This window comes from Podarcis raffonei, chromosome 2 (genome assembly GCF_027172205.1).
Source record: "Podarcis raffonei isolate rPodRaf1 chromosome 2, rPodRaf1.pri, whole genome shotgun sequence".
Lineage (NCBI taxonomy): Eukaryota > Metazoa > Chordata > Lepidosauria > Squamata > Lacertidae > Podarcis > Podarcis raffonei.
In genome coordinates this window covers 76,051,905-76,068,434 of record NC_070603.1, presented here as the reverse complement: position 1 = coordinate 76,068,434, position 16,530 = coordinate 76,051,905, and the positions used below count along the sequence as shown (strand labels likewise).

General features: G+C 40.1%; 2 protein-coding genes across 5 annotated transcripts in view; both read right to left on the bottom strand.

The window, feature by feature from the left end:
- The window catches only part of STAB1 (stabilin 1), a 94,430-nt gene extending 87,131 nt beyond the window's left edge, over positions 1-7,299 (bottom strand). For 2 of the 3 annotated variants that reach the window (XM_053377553.1, XM_053377554.1), the window contains exons 1-4: positions 6,944-7,299; positions 4,032-4,168; positions 3,598-3,713; positions 2,725-2,810 (exon numbers count right to left, since the gene is read on the bottom strand). In XM_053377553.1, the coding sequence (XP_053233528.1) occupies positions 2,725-2,810; positions 3,598-3,713; positions 4,032-4,168; positions 6,944-7,024 (420 nt within the window). In that variant the 5' untranslated portion in view covers positions 7,025-7,299. The other variant, XM_053377555.1, reaches the window with a different exon arrangement.
- Positions 7,300-10,376: 3,077 nt separating this feature from the next.
- NISCH (nischarin) overlaps positions 10,377-16,530 on the bottom strand; it is a 33,531-nt gene continuing 27,377 nt past the window's right edge. The window contains exons 18-21 of one of the 2 annotated variants that reach the window (XM_053377548.1): positions 16,287-16,440; positions 15,099-15,227; positions 14,395-14,556; positions 10,377-12,028 (exon numbers count right to left, since the gene is read on the bottom strand). In XM_053377548.1, coding sequence (XP_053233523.1) covers positions 11,400-12,028; positions 14,395-14,556; positions 15,099-15,227; positions 16,287-16,440 — 1,074 coding nt within the window. In that variant the 3' untranslated portion in view covers positions 10,377-11,399. Of the gene's footprint in view, positions 12,029-14,394; positions 14,557-15,098; positions 15,228-16,286; positions 16,441-16,530 lie in introns of those variants that run through there. The other variant, XM_053377549.1, reaches the window with a different exon arrangement.

Genomic DNA, 16,530 nt, shown 5'->3' with positions numbered 1-16,530 from the left:
GAAAGGCAGGATGAAAATGTTTTTGTTAAAGAAAATAAATAGAATAAACACAGGATGCACATGAGACAAAAAGGGGGGGGCAAATCTATGAAAGTAACATTTCTCCTGAAGTAAGCAGAAACAGATAAAAAGAAGTGCATTTTTTTGTTTCCATACAAATAAGGAATGATTCAAATGACCCATTTTGGGCTTGTATTCAGATTGAAGCTCATTCTTTGGAAGTGCACAAATCCATCAAGGCCAACCTGGAATTTTTTGTTCACAGTAAGAACATAATAAGTCCTTGTTGAATCAGGCCAATGGCCCAGCTAGTCTAGCATCCTCTTCTCACAGTGGCCACCCAGATGCCTGTGGGAAACATGCAAGCAGGACCCAGTCACAAGAGCACTCTCCCTTCCTGTGGTTTCCAGCAACTGGGATTCAGAAGTATTGCTGCCTCCAGCTGCAGAGGCTGAGCATAGTCATTGTGGCTGGCAGACATTGACAGTATGCCTGATCAAAGAATAAGTTTGCCATACAGAAATGAAAACCATGATTTGAAGGGAAGTCCAAATATACAGGGTCTGTATGTTGATTCGTAGCCATTTCTCTTTGGGCTGCAAACATAAGTGTGCATTTATAAAATTAATATACGTGTGTGCCAGTGTGTGAAGATTAGGGTAGAGGGGAAATTCAATTAAGTTTCCCGGGAAAATCAGAGGCTCACTATGTCAGGTTACTATTGGAAGACCGGACAAATGCTAGAACATTAGCAGTGGCAAAGTTTTTATCGGTAGTTGCAAGAACCAATGATCCCTATATTCTGAACAAAATGCTTGTTTAACCTGGAGGTAGGTTGTATGAATTGCGTATTGCTTTGTAACTATTTGTTGGGTCTCTGGACCGTAATAAAGATTGATTGAGAATTAAGATCACCTTTAAAGGCAAATCTATCAGAGTCACACTTGCTGAACCAATATGAGAACTGTTCAAAATCTGCACTTACCTAAATTTCGCAATGCAAAAATGCAGATATTAGGAGAAAGCATTCACATAAATGAATTTATTAATGACAATAACAAAAAAGGCATTGTGTTAGATAAAATTTCTTGCACAAATGTGTACATAAGTCAAAGCTGCATACAAAAATATATTCATGAGGAGAAACTCACACTAAAATGCTGAGGGATTACCATAAGCATTTTTTTTAATCACAAAAATGTGCAGAAATGTGGAGAACAGAATTCAAGACTGGGAAAATGATAAAATGAGGGAAATTGCTATCCTGAAATTAAGAGCCAGTATTTTTCAAATACTGTTAAAATGCTATGTCACAAACAAGAGGCAAACCATCCCCCTTTGCCGATGAGGAAGCAGCAAATGACAATTCATTTCATTAGCAGTATCTGTGCTATGGTGATATTTTCTTACTTAACGAATGCACATACAATGCAGTAAGGAAACCTGAGAAGTTGTAGAATGGAATCACTGTTTTTAAAGGAAATTTTAAGAGAGACTATGCATATTTCAGGGGTTATTTCATTGTAATGAACGTTGCCATGCTTCAGTGGTTAGAAACAAGACTACGCTGATCATCTGCTCCAATTCTAATGACTTATCATGAACTGAACTGAACACAGTCATGATCTGAGCTTTCTGCATCACCAATATAGCCTAGACCATATGAAAGGAAGCAGATCCTTCCCTAATTCAATGCTCATAATATATGCAAGAAAATGTGATATGTGGTCTGAAGCTCAGGGATGGGGGAACCTATAACCCTCCAAATGTTGTTGAACTCTATGTCAAATCAGCCCCCAGCCAGCAGGCCAAACAGTAAGGGGTGACTGGAATAGAAGTCCACCAACATCTGGAGGGCCACATGTTCTTCATTCCTACTGTAGGTGTATTTAATCCAAATGGAGAAATAAATACTGTGCTACTGTTACATAAATGTGGTCTTTTTAAAGGGGGAAGTATAAATACCTAGAGACACACAGATTGTGAATGTGTGATAGTCCATTCTTTGAAACCTCATCTTAAAAAATAAAACCCTTCTGCCCAACAAAAATCATTTCCTCTGCGTAAGAAACTTCCAATATATTTGAAATTTTCTCTCAATAGCATACAACAACCTATTAGATCTGGTTAGGTGCATTTTGAGCTCTTTTGTAGTACCCTTTTCAAAGCCTGCTTAAAATGTGAAGAAGGCCTTACCAGTGAAAAAAGCCACCGTTAATATACAGGCATTGCCTCAGCCAAAAGCAATGGGGTTTTTTTTAGCTGAATAACAGGAAGGAAATCTCGGCGGGCTAGGGCAAGATTTTCAGTAAGAGACATTGTGGAGCGACTGAGCTCTAAAGGGATTCTGAGGATCTGACTGAGACATTATTTTCAAGAGAACCAGCTATATTGAAGTGGAATAAACACAAAACTTAAAAACCCCAGAAAGCCTGGCAAATTTAAGGAGGCCCTTGGTTCCCTAACCATATGACTGTGCTACTGCTACTTCTTTGTCAAAATGTCCCTTACCTGCCCCATCTGAAGCCCTTGCTGATTAGCCTTTGTAGATGAAGATGCTTTCTTTGTAGTTGCCCTAGCTTTGTTCCTTTGCAATGTTTTTCACCTTGCAAACATCTTTTCTCAGAAGACCATCGTTCTCTGGTTTATCCTGACTGGATGTACAACCGTAGCCCAAGGAAATACGCAACAACCACTGCTAATTGCAAACAGCCCCGCTTTTACCTCACAGATGCAAGTTCCGTTCTGTGCTGAACCTTCCAAACAAGTCCCCCGACCACTGCATACGTTTCCAGATCCAACAGGGCATTCTGGAAAACAAAAACACAGTTGCAGACCAGTTTCAGTTACTAAAATCAGTGTTGGTTTCTCCTCACACCCACCCCTTTATTATCTAGAGTTGTCATATTTCAAAAAGTGAAAACCAGGTCACCCCCCAAAAAAGACCCCAAAGTTGTTGAACTTTTATAAAAATGCCAAAAAACCATGTTTTTTTCGATTGACCATTGGGTGTTTTTTTTCAGAAATTCCCCCTGGGTGTCAATTCTGCCTTTGAAATCCCGGTAACATCCGGATGTATGGCAGCCCTATTATTTACATTATTATGGAGCCTATTACCGGTACTTATGGTATACTATGGCCTGCACCCCACTTCTATTAAAGCAACTGAGTTCTTAAGCTTATTCAAACAATGTAGGCCAAGCTCTTCATAGTGAACTGGAATGGAGGGGAAGTCTCCACTCCTGCATGTAGAAGGGTATACCCAGGACCATTCTGGGCAACTGTTCTTAAAGCTGTGTCTGGATAGGAGCAGAAAAGTAGGCCGCAGTGGAGCCTGAAGTGCAGCCTGCCCTGCTCTGTTCTGCCAACCTGGCAGGGCAGAAGGTCTGTCTGTCTGGCTCCCAGTTTTTGTAGTAGGTTGGACCAATCCACAGTTTTCAGTCTAACCACAGGGGCCAGTATTTTACACTCCTGTTCCCTTCTGTGTTTCAAGAGGGCTGCAAAGCTTGAGCATACAGAGCCAGGTGCCTGCCCTAACCATGTTTCAAGCTCCAGGATCCCTGACTGGAATCTAATGCACTTAATTTAAAGCCTTACCGTAGCAAGCAGGACCCCAAAAACCAGGACAGCAGCGTTTCTCCTCAAATTCCTGCTTACATATTTGAGCACAACCAGGGAGTGAAAGAGTAGTCTCGCCTAGCTTGAGTGTATACCTGAAAGAGCAACGACAGTAGTCTGGCAGAGGAGAAAACAAGGGGTGCACTCAAAAACACCACTGGAGCAGCATCTAAATTTGTCCCCTGCCCCTGATGAACCCAGACAGTCAGCATCAAATCTCCCCCTCCTATTTGCATATAGCCCAACCCTGCATTATGCTTCTTTGTCATACTAGAGCTTGAAAAAAATGTTGTGGATTGGCTCTTTCAGTGTCAGTGAGCAGAAAGCTTCAGGGGAACAGCAAGCAATGGTTCGACATCATGTTACCCTGAAAATAAAATAAAAAAGAAAGAAAGAAGCAGCAAAGGCCTCACCTGCAGTTCTTCTGCCCATCCTTTCCAAGTAATTTTGTCCACCTTTTTGGGCATGGCAGCCTGGAAACCACGGTACAAGAGGTACAAAGTGTATCGCGTGTATATGTAAACTTCTGGTCACATCGCTTAGACTTTAACTGGAAAGTGGGAAGAGCATTCACCATTATTCTTAAGCGCGTAACAGCACTGCAATATGGTAGCCATTAAATGAAACCCATTTTCAAGCACTGTCTTTCAGATTTCTCATCCCCAGTCTAGAAAAAGAGCCAACTGATAGACTTGTGGGATCAACGCTGATTGAGCCATACAAAATCTATGCAAATGAACCATTTATGAGGCACAATTTCCTCCCTTTTTTTTACACACGTGAACAGAAGCAGTTAGACAGATGCAGGCACACTTAGCTATCTCTGCAACATTTCACAGAAAATAAAATGTGGTGGAACACACAGACTGCTTGTCCCTGCACTGTGACACTTTATATGGTGCTTGCTTGTCAATGTGATCAGGCAGCGGCTACTATATCTCTGTCCTGAGATCATTAAAAGTCCACTGACAATAGCAGGGCCCCCCGATTAGCCACATGCAGGTGCTTTCATTCAGCATGCAATCCTATACAGTTATCACTTTTGTGTCAGTATTTCCAATGAGCTCAGTGGGGCCTACTTTGGAGTAGGCATGTACAGGTTTGCACCGACAGATAGCTACACTGCAGCTGGGAATGCTAACTATAAGCTGTCCAAGAGCAGGCAGCAGAGCTTTGGGGTGGGGGTATTTGGAGTAGAGAAATCTGCTGAAGATGGAACGATGGTATTTATCCTTTTCCCTGCCTGATGTTTCTCCAATTTCAATTACCCCCACCCCCCACCCAAAGTGGCATTTAAAATTCAGGTTACCTCTTGCATAAAACTTTCAGACACCCACCCACCTGTGCCAGCAGTTTTTCCTGTCCAGATTACCCACTCCCATGGCTGTACTTCTTTTAAGAAAAACATGCCAGGGGTCTCTCATACATGTTTGCCCATATAGCTTCTTCCCAGGGGCTCTCCTTCGTGACAAAATGTAACTGTGCTAAGGAACGTAATCCTTTAGCACATGCAAACCATCTTACTTGTTATGACCAAGCAGTTCAGTTTTCTATCTAGCTCAGCCATCTGTTTCCTACAGTGACCAGCCAGAATATTATACCTCACTTTTCAACAAGTGCAAAGTCCAGGCAAACCTTCATATTCTTCTTTTTTTGTACAATACACTGTAGATATGTGCAAGTGTACAATTCAAGTGAAATCAAAGGAAATATGTACGCCTAAGCAAAATACACATACCAGCCAGGGAGACCAAACTGCTCACCTTATTAAGTTTTCTGATTCTGGCAGTAGCCTATTTCAGAAATACACGATGTGTCATTGATTCATAACTTCGGGTAATACCTCAGCATTGGCTGATATAAACGGACTGCAATACCTCTTCAGAATATTCACCAAAAGTCAATGACATGCCTATCTACCCCTCAGGAACTTAAAACCCAATATTCAGATTGCGAGAGAAGTCTCAGGACTGAATATTGTTATTTACAAAATCCCACAGATTGAAATGTTAGTGTACACAGGGAAGCCGCTTCTTTTGATTCACTGGAAATGGCTGGCCTTCTCTTTCTCTCATCGTTTGCTGATCCGTAGCACGGCAGCTTCAGTTCTTGAGGAGATTATTGTTCAGGGATATAGAGAGGATGGAGCTATTGATTCGTTATAATTATCAGCCACCTCATGTGGTGATTCTTTTTTATTTTTTGAATGAGCTTTGATTTATTTTGAGTTGCATGTTTAAAATCAATTTCCAGAAGTGTGTGATATGAAAAAAATAAATGGAAGTTTATGAGGTTTTCATTTCACAATGGACAAACTAAAGTCTATTCTGCGTACAGATAAGCATGCAAAGGTCCTTGATTAGTTTTTCCTACTTACAGAAAAGACCAAATCATTATCAATTCTGATTCTTCTTGTTCTATGTACTCAATTTATTTTTCTCTCCACTATCGGTGCTGAGGCAAAAGCCTTCCTGAATATGTCTCTCACTCATATCTATGTGCCCCTCAATTGCATCCAGAATGTCCTTTCCATGAATCAATGGGCTCCTTGTGTTTGTGGAAGGGACTCCAACCTAACAGGGTCCTGCTAGAAGACGAGGTGCATTTGTGTAGACAGTTTCCATCAATTCCCCTTGCAAATCCCCATTCATGCCATCTCCCATATGGTTCCAGAGAGCTCCTCAACCATCTAGAGCAGCTTTTAGGAGGCCACATGTAGGCATGGGGAGCAATCTGCAAAAATTGCCTTCTCCTCCCTTCCATCCCTGGGAGCATCCCATGAACTTAACCATGCTCATGGCTAGACTGGATCTAACCCTATTTATCAAACTATTTTTTCATACACAAGAATGCAGACACACACAAACACTCAAGCAGTTGACACCAAGTTAAATAAATCTTAATCTACCATCTATCACGCTGTAATAAATTACATAGTCAGAAGTGCACATGCAAATTTAATATAGTTTTTAAGGAAAGCATTTACCGTCTTAGAAGAGGCATTCTCACCTGTGTGAGAAAGCAAGCACTGTCGCAGAGAAGACTGTTTCTATCTGTGGCTGTGATTAATACAAATTAAAAATAGCCAACTTAACCTGGGCCAGGCACTTTTTAAACTGAGTAATTGGCCACAGCCACAAAGCCTTATTACAGAGGTGATTTAATGGTTTCAAATATAAAACTTCACAGCAATATACTAGGCATGCTGTTGTCTATTTCACTGCAGGCTGATCCCAGGGAGTTCAACGGCGCTTGCTTCCAAGTACGTAAGTGCCTATATAATAGCACCTTCTAATACCCAAGGCTGCTGCAGCAGCAAACTTACCTGCTGGCTTTTCTCTTCAGCTGTAGAAATCAAGCATGCTGCATAGAATAAAAAGAAGAAGCCAGAAGTTTTCATGGTCATGCCTTGATTGAAAAGACCCCAGTGCTTAAAGGGAGATGTGGAAGATGCTGTTTCTTCAAGATAACACCGCCTACTAAGAATCAGATCCAAGAAAACCAGAAGTTAAACGTAAACAGAGAAAAAGCTTTTGCATGCTGCGAGTCTCTTATTCCAAAGTATACAAAAGCAGCATTGCTTTGACTGAGCATGAATTGTCAGTCAGCAGATATTTTAAAGTGGGGAGAAAGCAGAGGTACAACAATGATCCTGAGGGGGAAAAAGTTTGCTCAAAACAGAAACGTCTATGGATTTCCTCTCACATATCAGTTCAAAACAGAAGGAAGGAAATCCTTCGTTTTCAGCGGTATGGAAAGGAGTATGCTAATCATATTCTTGTGAAGTAAAGCTGAAGGCTGAACTAGATTGGATCTTGATTCAGATGGGAAATTAATATAGTATGATCAAATTGTTTCAGGGTTTTTGTGTTTTTACTGCCATTTAATAGGCTTCCACTGTTCAAAAAAAAAAAGAAACTACATGCCATATTTGAGAAATATTGGGGGGGGGGGTATTTTAAAAATGTGTGGGATCATCTTCACAAAAATCTTATTAAGATAGTTTCCCTCTAAAATGCCTCAACTATTTCTTAAGACATGTTAGTGACAGCAAGATTAATCCCTATAGTGTTTTCCCCAAATATATGGAGTGATAAAATATATGTTATCTTGGGGCAGTTTTGAAATGGACCTTGCTGCCAAAAACACCACACATACAGGCTCCCCCCACATTCAACTTCCCTAATATATCTGAACCTCTTTTTAGTTGATTTCTACATAGAATATTCCTATCCCATCACAATTATAACATTGGAGAGAACAATTACAAAGCAAAATGGCTGGATTATGTTCTTAAATTATACAGTTAGAATGTACACCTCATGAACACAATGACCAGGGTCCAAAAAGCCTCACAGCTAGTTCTGAACACCCAAGGGGGCTACAGATGTGTTAACTGAACAGTAGTTCCTCTGTGAATGACTTTTAGAAGTAGTTTATGGAATACTGGGAGTCTACAAAAGAAAAGCAAATAGGTTTTTTAAATGTATTTAATTGGTTCCCCACCTTTTGTCCAGCATGGATCTCTAGGTATGGTACATGCCTAGAGTTCTCGAAAGATCTACCATTTGGGCACTGACCAGACTTGGACTAGTTTCCAAGCATCATCATGTACATTTCAACCATGCTCTGGGACCGCTAGTGTTAGATCATTAGTGGTATACCTGGCCCTCCAGATAATGGAGTCCAACTCCCATTAACCCCAACCAGCATGGTCAATGGTCAGAGATGACTAGAGTTGGAAAACCAACATCTGAGAGGTCACAAGTTCCTTGCCACTGCTTTAGATTTCAGCCTTCATTTTATATGTTAGTATATTCACTTCAACAGCCTATTTAATACTTAATGCAATTCAACAGCATGGATGGAAACCTATGGCCCTCCACAACTTTCGTCATCCCTGACCATGCTGGATGGGGCTGATGGAAGGAAGGAGATAACATCTGGATCACACATTCCCACCCCAGTTTCACATATACACAAACTTGCATAGGGCAGTACGTCAACCAATAAAGCCATATTTGTTGTAGTGAATCTTCTAGTGTGATCCCTGAATTTAAATAATGTCCTTTAATATTTATGACAAATGGCAGTATCTTGTCATTCTTTGCACAGCAGAGCAGGGGGTTAACAGGAATGGATTGAGATATGCAGGAAACGCAAGAGAGGAGAGAGTCAACTTTGCACACGTAGCTGGAATGTTGTTTGATACTGCCGCCACCACCACAGTATTTCCACAGCCCAAGACAAGCCGCTGGTTCAATGTTAGTGGCTTGTCTCTTCAGCAGTGGTGGTGTAGAAACAGAAAGCAAAGCTCTGGCTTCAGGCACTGTTTATCCCCCCCTCTCTCTGTGTGTGTAGTTGTTGGATCTTGGTCCTCTCCCTCCTTCATACACAAAAGCACTTTCATTTTTCAAGTACTTGGAGAAAGCGCTGGGCTAGAAAACCATTATTTTGTGAAGCATTTGCAATCTCCAATTAGCTTTGGCAGTTTCCTGCAATTGAAACCTTGTGTTTATGTAGTCTTGACAAAAATTAAAGACTGCCAAGACTTAAGGTATACCATAAAACGTACATTATCCTGTGTGGGTTTTCTGAGGTCTACAAATTCCTAAGGTCAGCTGAGAAAGATTGTTAAAATCCCGTATTTTAAATTTGAGGAAACATTTCTATTCAGTTCATAATAGTCTGATTGCATAAGTTATCTGAGGCAAGGAGAGAGAAAAGGATATAATTAAGAATAAACCAACTAAATTACAGCTCAGCTTCATTAGCGAAAAAGAGAACCTTGTGAGGAAGGTTATTGTGTGAACGACTGCATGTGACTTTGAGTTCTTGAGCCAGTAGAGTCAGAACTCATCTAGGTCAGCAAACTTCTAAAAGGATATGATTTGTGCTTGAGAGAGAAGTCCAGCTCTCCATTCTTTTAACCTATTACCAAGTGTTGTAGGGAGAAGTGATCCTTTCAAGTAGTTGAAAAGCACTGAAAGTACTAACACTATACAGTACTGGCAAGTGGCTTGGCATAACATGGACAGTATTCACTGATACCCTGTACTCCATTGTTCCCGAGTTCCAGTAAACTCATTCAGGGCCACCCAAAAGCTGCACTTGTGGAACTAAAGATGTTGAATTCTGTTGTGGATATAATTCTATTCTCTGTGGGCCGAAGAGCTGCTAACCTCATCTGGAGATTTGTGATTACGGTATATAAAAGAAGGAATTCTATGATAACTTGCATCTGAGCTAGAAATACTTCATCCCCTAGAATTCAAGTGTGCTAGAAACAAGTGGCCAGTTTCCTGCTATCTAGAGTGGAAGAGTTCCCCCCACTCCCAAATTCTATTTAATTATATCATGGGAGATCCGAAATAATGTTAGCACAAGAACTTTTAGAGAACTGTCATTGCACAAGTGGTAGTGTGCAAGCTTAATTATCAGAGTATAATCATAACAGCAGTTGTGCCATGTGTTGCACAACCTTTCAGAATTGCAAGACACTTGTATTTAGCTGTTGCACTATCCTAAGAATGATGGCAGTGGAATGGCCGTTGTGCAAGGTCGCTACAACTGGGTATCAACTATTCTTTTTGTAAGCATTATTTAAAGATTTACTGCTACTCGTCTGTCGTGGTTTCATTCCAACACTCCTATTAATGTTTGGCATAATTAGTATATCTGCCAGATTATGCAAGAGAAAAGTGGATACCAAAGGAATCATTCTGAACTTGAAAGAATGCAAATTGGCAAAGTCCAAGCATTTTGCAATGGGTTTTTATTGTGTACGCCAGATAGACAAAATAATCATATAGGCTCAGTCCCTTTTATGAAAGCTTCCCCTGGAAGGAACTGCCCATGACTTGGATTATTTGATATGATGGTCTCTTCAGAAATTTTCCTTTTCCTTTGAGGCTTCCTACACAGGGCTAAAGGCTTATTAGAAAGATAAATGCACAACTGACCTGCACTGTGAGCAAAATCAGGGAAAGTCAGAAACACAAATTTTGGTTTATTTGTATTGAGAAACTTGGCAACAGAAAAACACAGTGCTCTGAACTACAAGTATCCTTTGATTTGTTGGCAACAGGGCAATTATTGTCAATCCTGGCCAACCTTTGTCTGCATTAGTGAACTGAAATTGATAACTTTTCTCAACTGTTTAAAAGTGTCCATCGGATGTAACAGTAACTTTCAGTTATAGGTGAATTCTTCCATCATGTTCATGATTAACAAACAAAATTAAATTTGACACATCATAAAAGAATGAAATGTAAAAATTATAAGGATTATTAAATAATTGTTAGCAGCATAGGCAATAAAATACATCTTGAACAAAGAACATTGCACTTTGACATAGCTCAAGCATTTTTAGTTACCATTATTTACATATCTTGTATAGAATAGCAAGACTGATATATATGTACAAAAACCACAGTGGAAAGATAACAGTCCTAATGAAAGTATGCCAAGTATTGACTCCTTTTGTTCCATACAGTTGCCTGGGATGCTTAATAAGGAATCTGAATGTGTACTGTTACATAAAAATATAGTTTAGAAAATTCCAGTTTTAATGTTTTAGCAGATTGGTTGTACTATTAAAACCTCTTCACTGCACAAGGAACTATAACAGCAACACACAGGAAACTTCAATGTAATATCATGTTGCTGTGAAGAGAGTGCCAATCCCTGCTTAATTCAATCAATGCTGTGCTTTACGTCATAGTCTTCGGCCTGAACTCTATCAGCTCTGCAGTAACTAAAATATTTGAAAAAAAATAAAACTACCCAGTGAGCTCCAAAGGTAGCTCTCGACCACATAAGATCTCCCACTGCCTAGCAAGGAGAGATATTAGTTTCTCGCGGCTTTCTGGACTTGGGATGAAGACACACCACAGGACCTCTCGACTGCTGCTGCCTTCCTGGGTGACCTGCCTTTTAGGAAAACTGAGAACATTGTCAAAGTGATCAAGGGTCAGGTTCTGCATGAGATCTTGATTCTGAATGTCATCAAAAACAAACGTGAGCGCCTGCGGATAGGTCTGATATCCCATGAGCACTCTGTCTAAATCACGGATCCTTCTTCCATCTGCAAGTTGATACTTGTCTTTCTTTGGCGGTTCTTTAGCAAATTCAGGAAGTGGATAACTGATGTAATCCTCATTGAAAAGAAACATATCCGAGCTGGTTAAGATCAGCGTTTTAGGTTGAAGTGAGCTGTTGGATTGAGCAGTCCCTTCTGTAGCATTCACTTGAAACGCTAGCACATAGAGAAGTATATTCAGAGACTGGAAGTTAATCACACAGTTCATCTTCTCTGCTACTAGAAAGGCAAGGTCCCCAATTTCTTCTTCATTGGGATATATGAATTTCACTCTACTAGAATGAATCAGTTCATAATTCTCCATTTTCCCTGTAAGCAGAAACACACAATTTATTAAAATAATTCTTATTAAAATAATTCTACCAAGGAAGCAACTAAAAAGTTAGGCTAAAATTCACACAGAATGTTTTTATCTGTAATATTAACAACAGGTTTTCAAACTGAAACTTGGAGTGATAAGTGGATACTCTGGCAAATATTAAAATAGGCACCAGTGAACTAGAAGTCACTGATTCAAATCTCACCTCTGCCATGCACTCATTAGATGTCTTAGGCAAGTCATTCCCTCTCAGCCTCAGTCCCTCACATGTAATGTGATGGTAATCACATCAAGCAGGCCAGTACTATTTTAAGGATCATTGAAATAATGTATGGGAAGCACTTTGAACATACTAAATTACATCACTTTTAAGATTGCAGTTTAGTCCCTGCCCCTTTCTCCAAGATGCTTAGGGTAGTATACATGGTTATTCCCTTGCTCACTGTATCCTCACAGCAAGTCTGTGAGGTCAGACTGAAAGGTAGAAACTGGTCCAAGGCCACCCAGTGTGAGCTTCATGGCTGAGTGGGGATCTGAATTACAATTTTCCCAGGCCTAATCAGACAAACTAAGCACCACACTGGCTCATGCTAAGTATCAATAAATTGTATATAACACTTTCTGAAAGAAGTTAACTGCTGATGGTAAACATTTTTGTTGGCCTAACTTTTCAACTTCCTCTTTCATTCTTGGAATTTACTCAGGAGGGGGTGGGGGAGAGTGCTAAAAATGCAGTTGTCAGCATAATCCCATATGCTCCCCTCTACCCCAGTATTTTTTGTGCTTTTCAGTTAAGTTCTATACTTGTTTAGCATTGCCAGAAACACTATTCATACCCTCTCTATACATGCAAAGAAATCACATGGTGCAGGAGTCACAGGATTGTACTACTTGAGCCAGCAGGTGGGGGAAAGCTTCTTGCACATAGAAAAGTACTATCCATCCTGTTAATTTTGTATATGTAATAAGTTGGGCTTTTTGCATGGCAGGGACGGAGAAAGAGGAAAATCTAAATGGGTACAGTGTTTAGATCAGCAAAAAGAAAAAGAAAACTCAAGACAATTAAGGGTATTCATTTCCATCTGCTTTTGCATCTTCCCTTTTCTAACCCTCCGGACTCTACCCAATCACAATTTCCCTAAATCCTTAGAACAGGATTGTTAGAAATGTTCTTCACCATGAGCTTAAATTTTGCTACCCCCCCATTCTCTCAGTGACTCACATTAGAGGTAATTTTATGTACATGATGTACTGATGGGTGGAATACCCTTTTGTAGTTTAACATAATACACCTGTATCTGTTCTTTTTAACTCTATTTTCATTCAGGTAAAGGAAAAGATCAACAATCAGTGCTTAATGAATACACCTGTTTAGGCTGAACTTCCATACTGATTTCAGGGTCACTGACTGCATTGCCCAAAGGATTCCCAGCTGAATTCTGATTTACTATAAGACAGGGATGATGTAACCAACAGGAAAATGGCTTAAGATGTGGCAGGAGGTTGAGTTCTGAACCGGATTTTACAGTGAAGAGCTAAATAGTTTGAATACTATTCACACTGGATTTTCAAAATTCAGATTTTCATGCTGCAATTGTCTGGATTCCCAAGTCAAATTAGGGACCAATTAAAACTGTATTGCAAAAAGAAGGATAGCTTGTCAAAGCTACTGCTATGAGTTCAATCCCCTGGCTAAACAATTTGTGTCCATCTGAAGTCACCCCAGACTTACTGAGGAGCATCCAGCAGCTCTTTCTTCTCCAAGTCCTCTGCACTCAGGCTACTCTCAGGAAAAGGAAGGGTACAACTGCATGCAAGAACTTGGGAAAGTACAAGATGCCAGACCTCCCTAGGTAAGGAAAAGCGGGCCTGAAGTGAACCTGCCTAGACATGTCAGAATACACTAGCTACCAAACGTAATGGCTTCACAGAAGACTGAAAGCTTAGAATGGGCCTGTCTGTGGGAATTGTTCCACATTTGCCACACTTCATATTCAGGACTACAGCCTATATGTGTATACTTGGAAACCAGCACCACTGAGTTCAAAGGGACTTACTCCCTAGTAACTGTGAATGGATTGAAGCCTGAGCCTACAATTCTAACAAAAGCTGCAGGTGTTTGCCTCAATTTACAAATATTTTTAATAAAGATCTATGGAATTTACTGATAAAGAGTTGTCTCTTCCTTAGTCTCAAATTACAAGTTCCATTATCGGCCAAATAATGTGCTAAACACACTGCATTTTCCTTAAAAGGAAGGATCTTAACACATCTAATGTATATTGCATACTCTAGAACAGTATGGCGAAATATATTTATAGGTCCTATTAAGTAGAACGTTTCCAAAAAAAATTACCTGTATTTTTCTTTCCAAATTCAGAGTAGAAGTCTTTGTCCACTGGCTCTGGGGATGGTGTCCTTGCCAGTAGTGACAGCACTGCCATAAGGTGTTGAATAAAAGCATGAGTGCTATAACTGTCTCTGGTTAGACAAGTTAATATACGTTCAGCTGAACGTCCTGAAAACAAGACAGAATCAAATGTGCTTCAAGTCCTATTACAATTCTGCAACATTTTGTGTAGGTTTCTTTCTGTTTAACAGAGGCTATATGTCCACTGGGCCAAATCTTAGGTTTTTATTAGCAGGGTTTGTCTGTTTCCTTCCTAAACATTCAATACCAAACCTCTGATGAGCACTGCCCCACTGTACTGGCACAACAGCAACAATTCTTTGAAAATCACACTTTTACCGGCAAGATGTCTCTACTAAAACTAGACATTTTCAGTAAAATGCGCCAGTGTTTGAAAATGTGCAGAACTTTAGCTGTGCCAATGCTAAACTAATGCCAGGCATGCTATAGATAAATCTCATTAACTGAGTATATAAGACCAAATGGTTATGATAAACTGGAACTACAGTATGCAATACTAAATGGTTATGATAAACTGGACTTACAGGCACTATCAGTGCACTGATACTTTTCAGGAACTTATGAGTTTGATGGTGGGAGGGGAACAGAAGGAGGAAAGAGAAAGGGAAATGGAAAATAAATTTACTTACCAGCAAGTCGAAAATACTGGTCAAAAAGTCCAATGTTCACTGAGTGGAGATCATTTAATTTTAGGACCAAGCAGTAAGAGAGATGGAAAGAACTGAATTCATAGTCCAATTGTCCATTGCTCCAAAAATCTGTTAAATTGATTATTGGATAGTATTTAAGAAATCTGGTAATTTTATGAGAAGAAATCTGAAGGTTGTTTTAAGATCTCAGAAGAGAAGGTTCACTAGTCAGTGCAACATTTTTTTTTTTTACAAAAAATAGAAATAACCCCCTACTAAAGTTGGAACTTTGTATTGCCCTAGCAAAAATGGGTTCCCTACCCATGTCTGCTGAGGTAATAGGAGTACAGTGGTACTTTGGGTTACAGACGCTTCAGGTTACATACGCTTCAGGTTACAGACTCCGCTAACCCAGAAATAGTACCTCGGGTTAAGAACTTTGCTTCAGGATGAGAACAGAAATCGCGCAGCAGTGGTGCAGCGGCAGTGGGAGGCCCCATTAGCTAAAGTGGTGCTTCAGGTTAAGAACAGTTTCAGGTTAAGAACGGACCTCCAGAACGAATTAAGTACTTAACCCGAGGTACCACTGTAATAGCATTTGTAAAGGAAAATAAACAAGCAGCAACCACTGATGCACTCCCTGCTCTCCTCTGCAGACCACTCCCCAATTCTATTTTGCCCTTGCAGCTAGCTGCTGTTGCTGGTGGTGGTGGTGGGGAGGTAGTTGAATACAGTCTTGTGGGAAGGGTTATGTGGAGAATTCACAGATCAGCAAACTTAAGAACTATTTTTCCACCTGCCAGTTCTCTTTTGCAAATGCCTCCTTATCCCCCCTGCATTAGAATTACAAGAAAAACACAGTGTTCTCAAACCTCCTTGCCTCATGGCATGCAGTTCTGTTCCAAGAGTGGCCTTAAATAATTATTTAGCATTGAAAAAAGGTAATGAATCACCTTTTCGTATCTTATAACCCCAATGCCATTTTTTTGCACTTGTGGAAAATCATGGCACACACAGAGGTTATTCTGGGGGAGCGGGGATCCTTCCAAAGGATACCACCCATTCTAATTCATTAGTCAAAATCGTTCATCATACAATGAATGTCAAGAATACGGAAGTTGCTCCAATCTAAAATCACTTCTCCTTGAAAACATTATTAGAAGCCAGGGATTATATATTCTGCCTTACCGAAGTGGCGTTCGTTAGAATGACTCACGGAATCGTCTAACAAGAAGTAAATAGCTTTAGTTGACAGCAGAACACAAGCTGTCGCTTCCATATCAGGAGCTTTATAAAACAGAACAGATGACCACATGAGATGCCTCAGCTCTTCGTTTTCCACCTAAAATATTGACAACGCAATTAATCAACTATTTTAACTGTCTGAATGCAGTTTCTTCGTCAATAGTTATAAAATGCGAGTCCTTTCTAA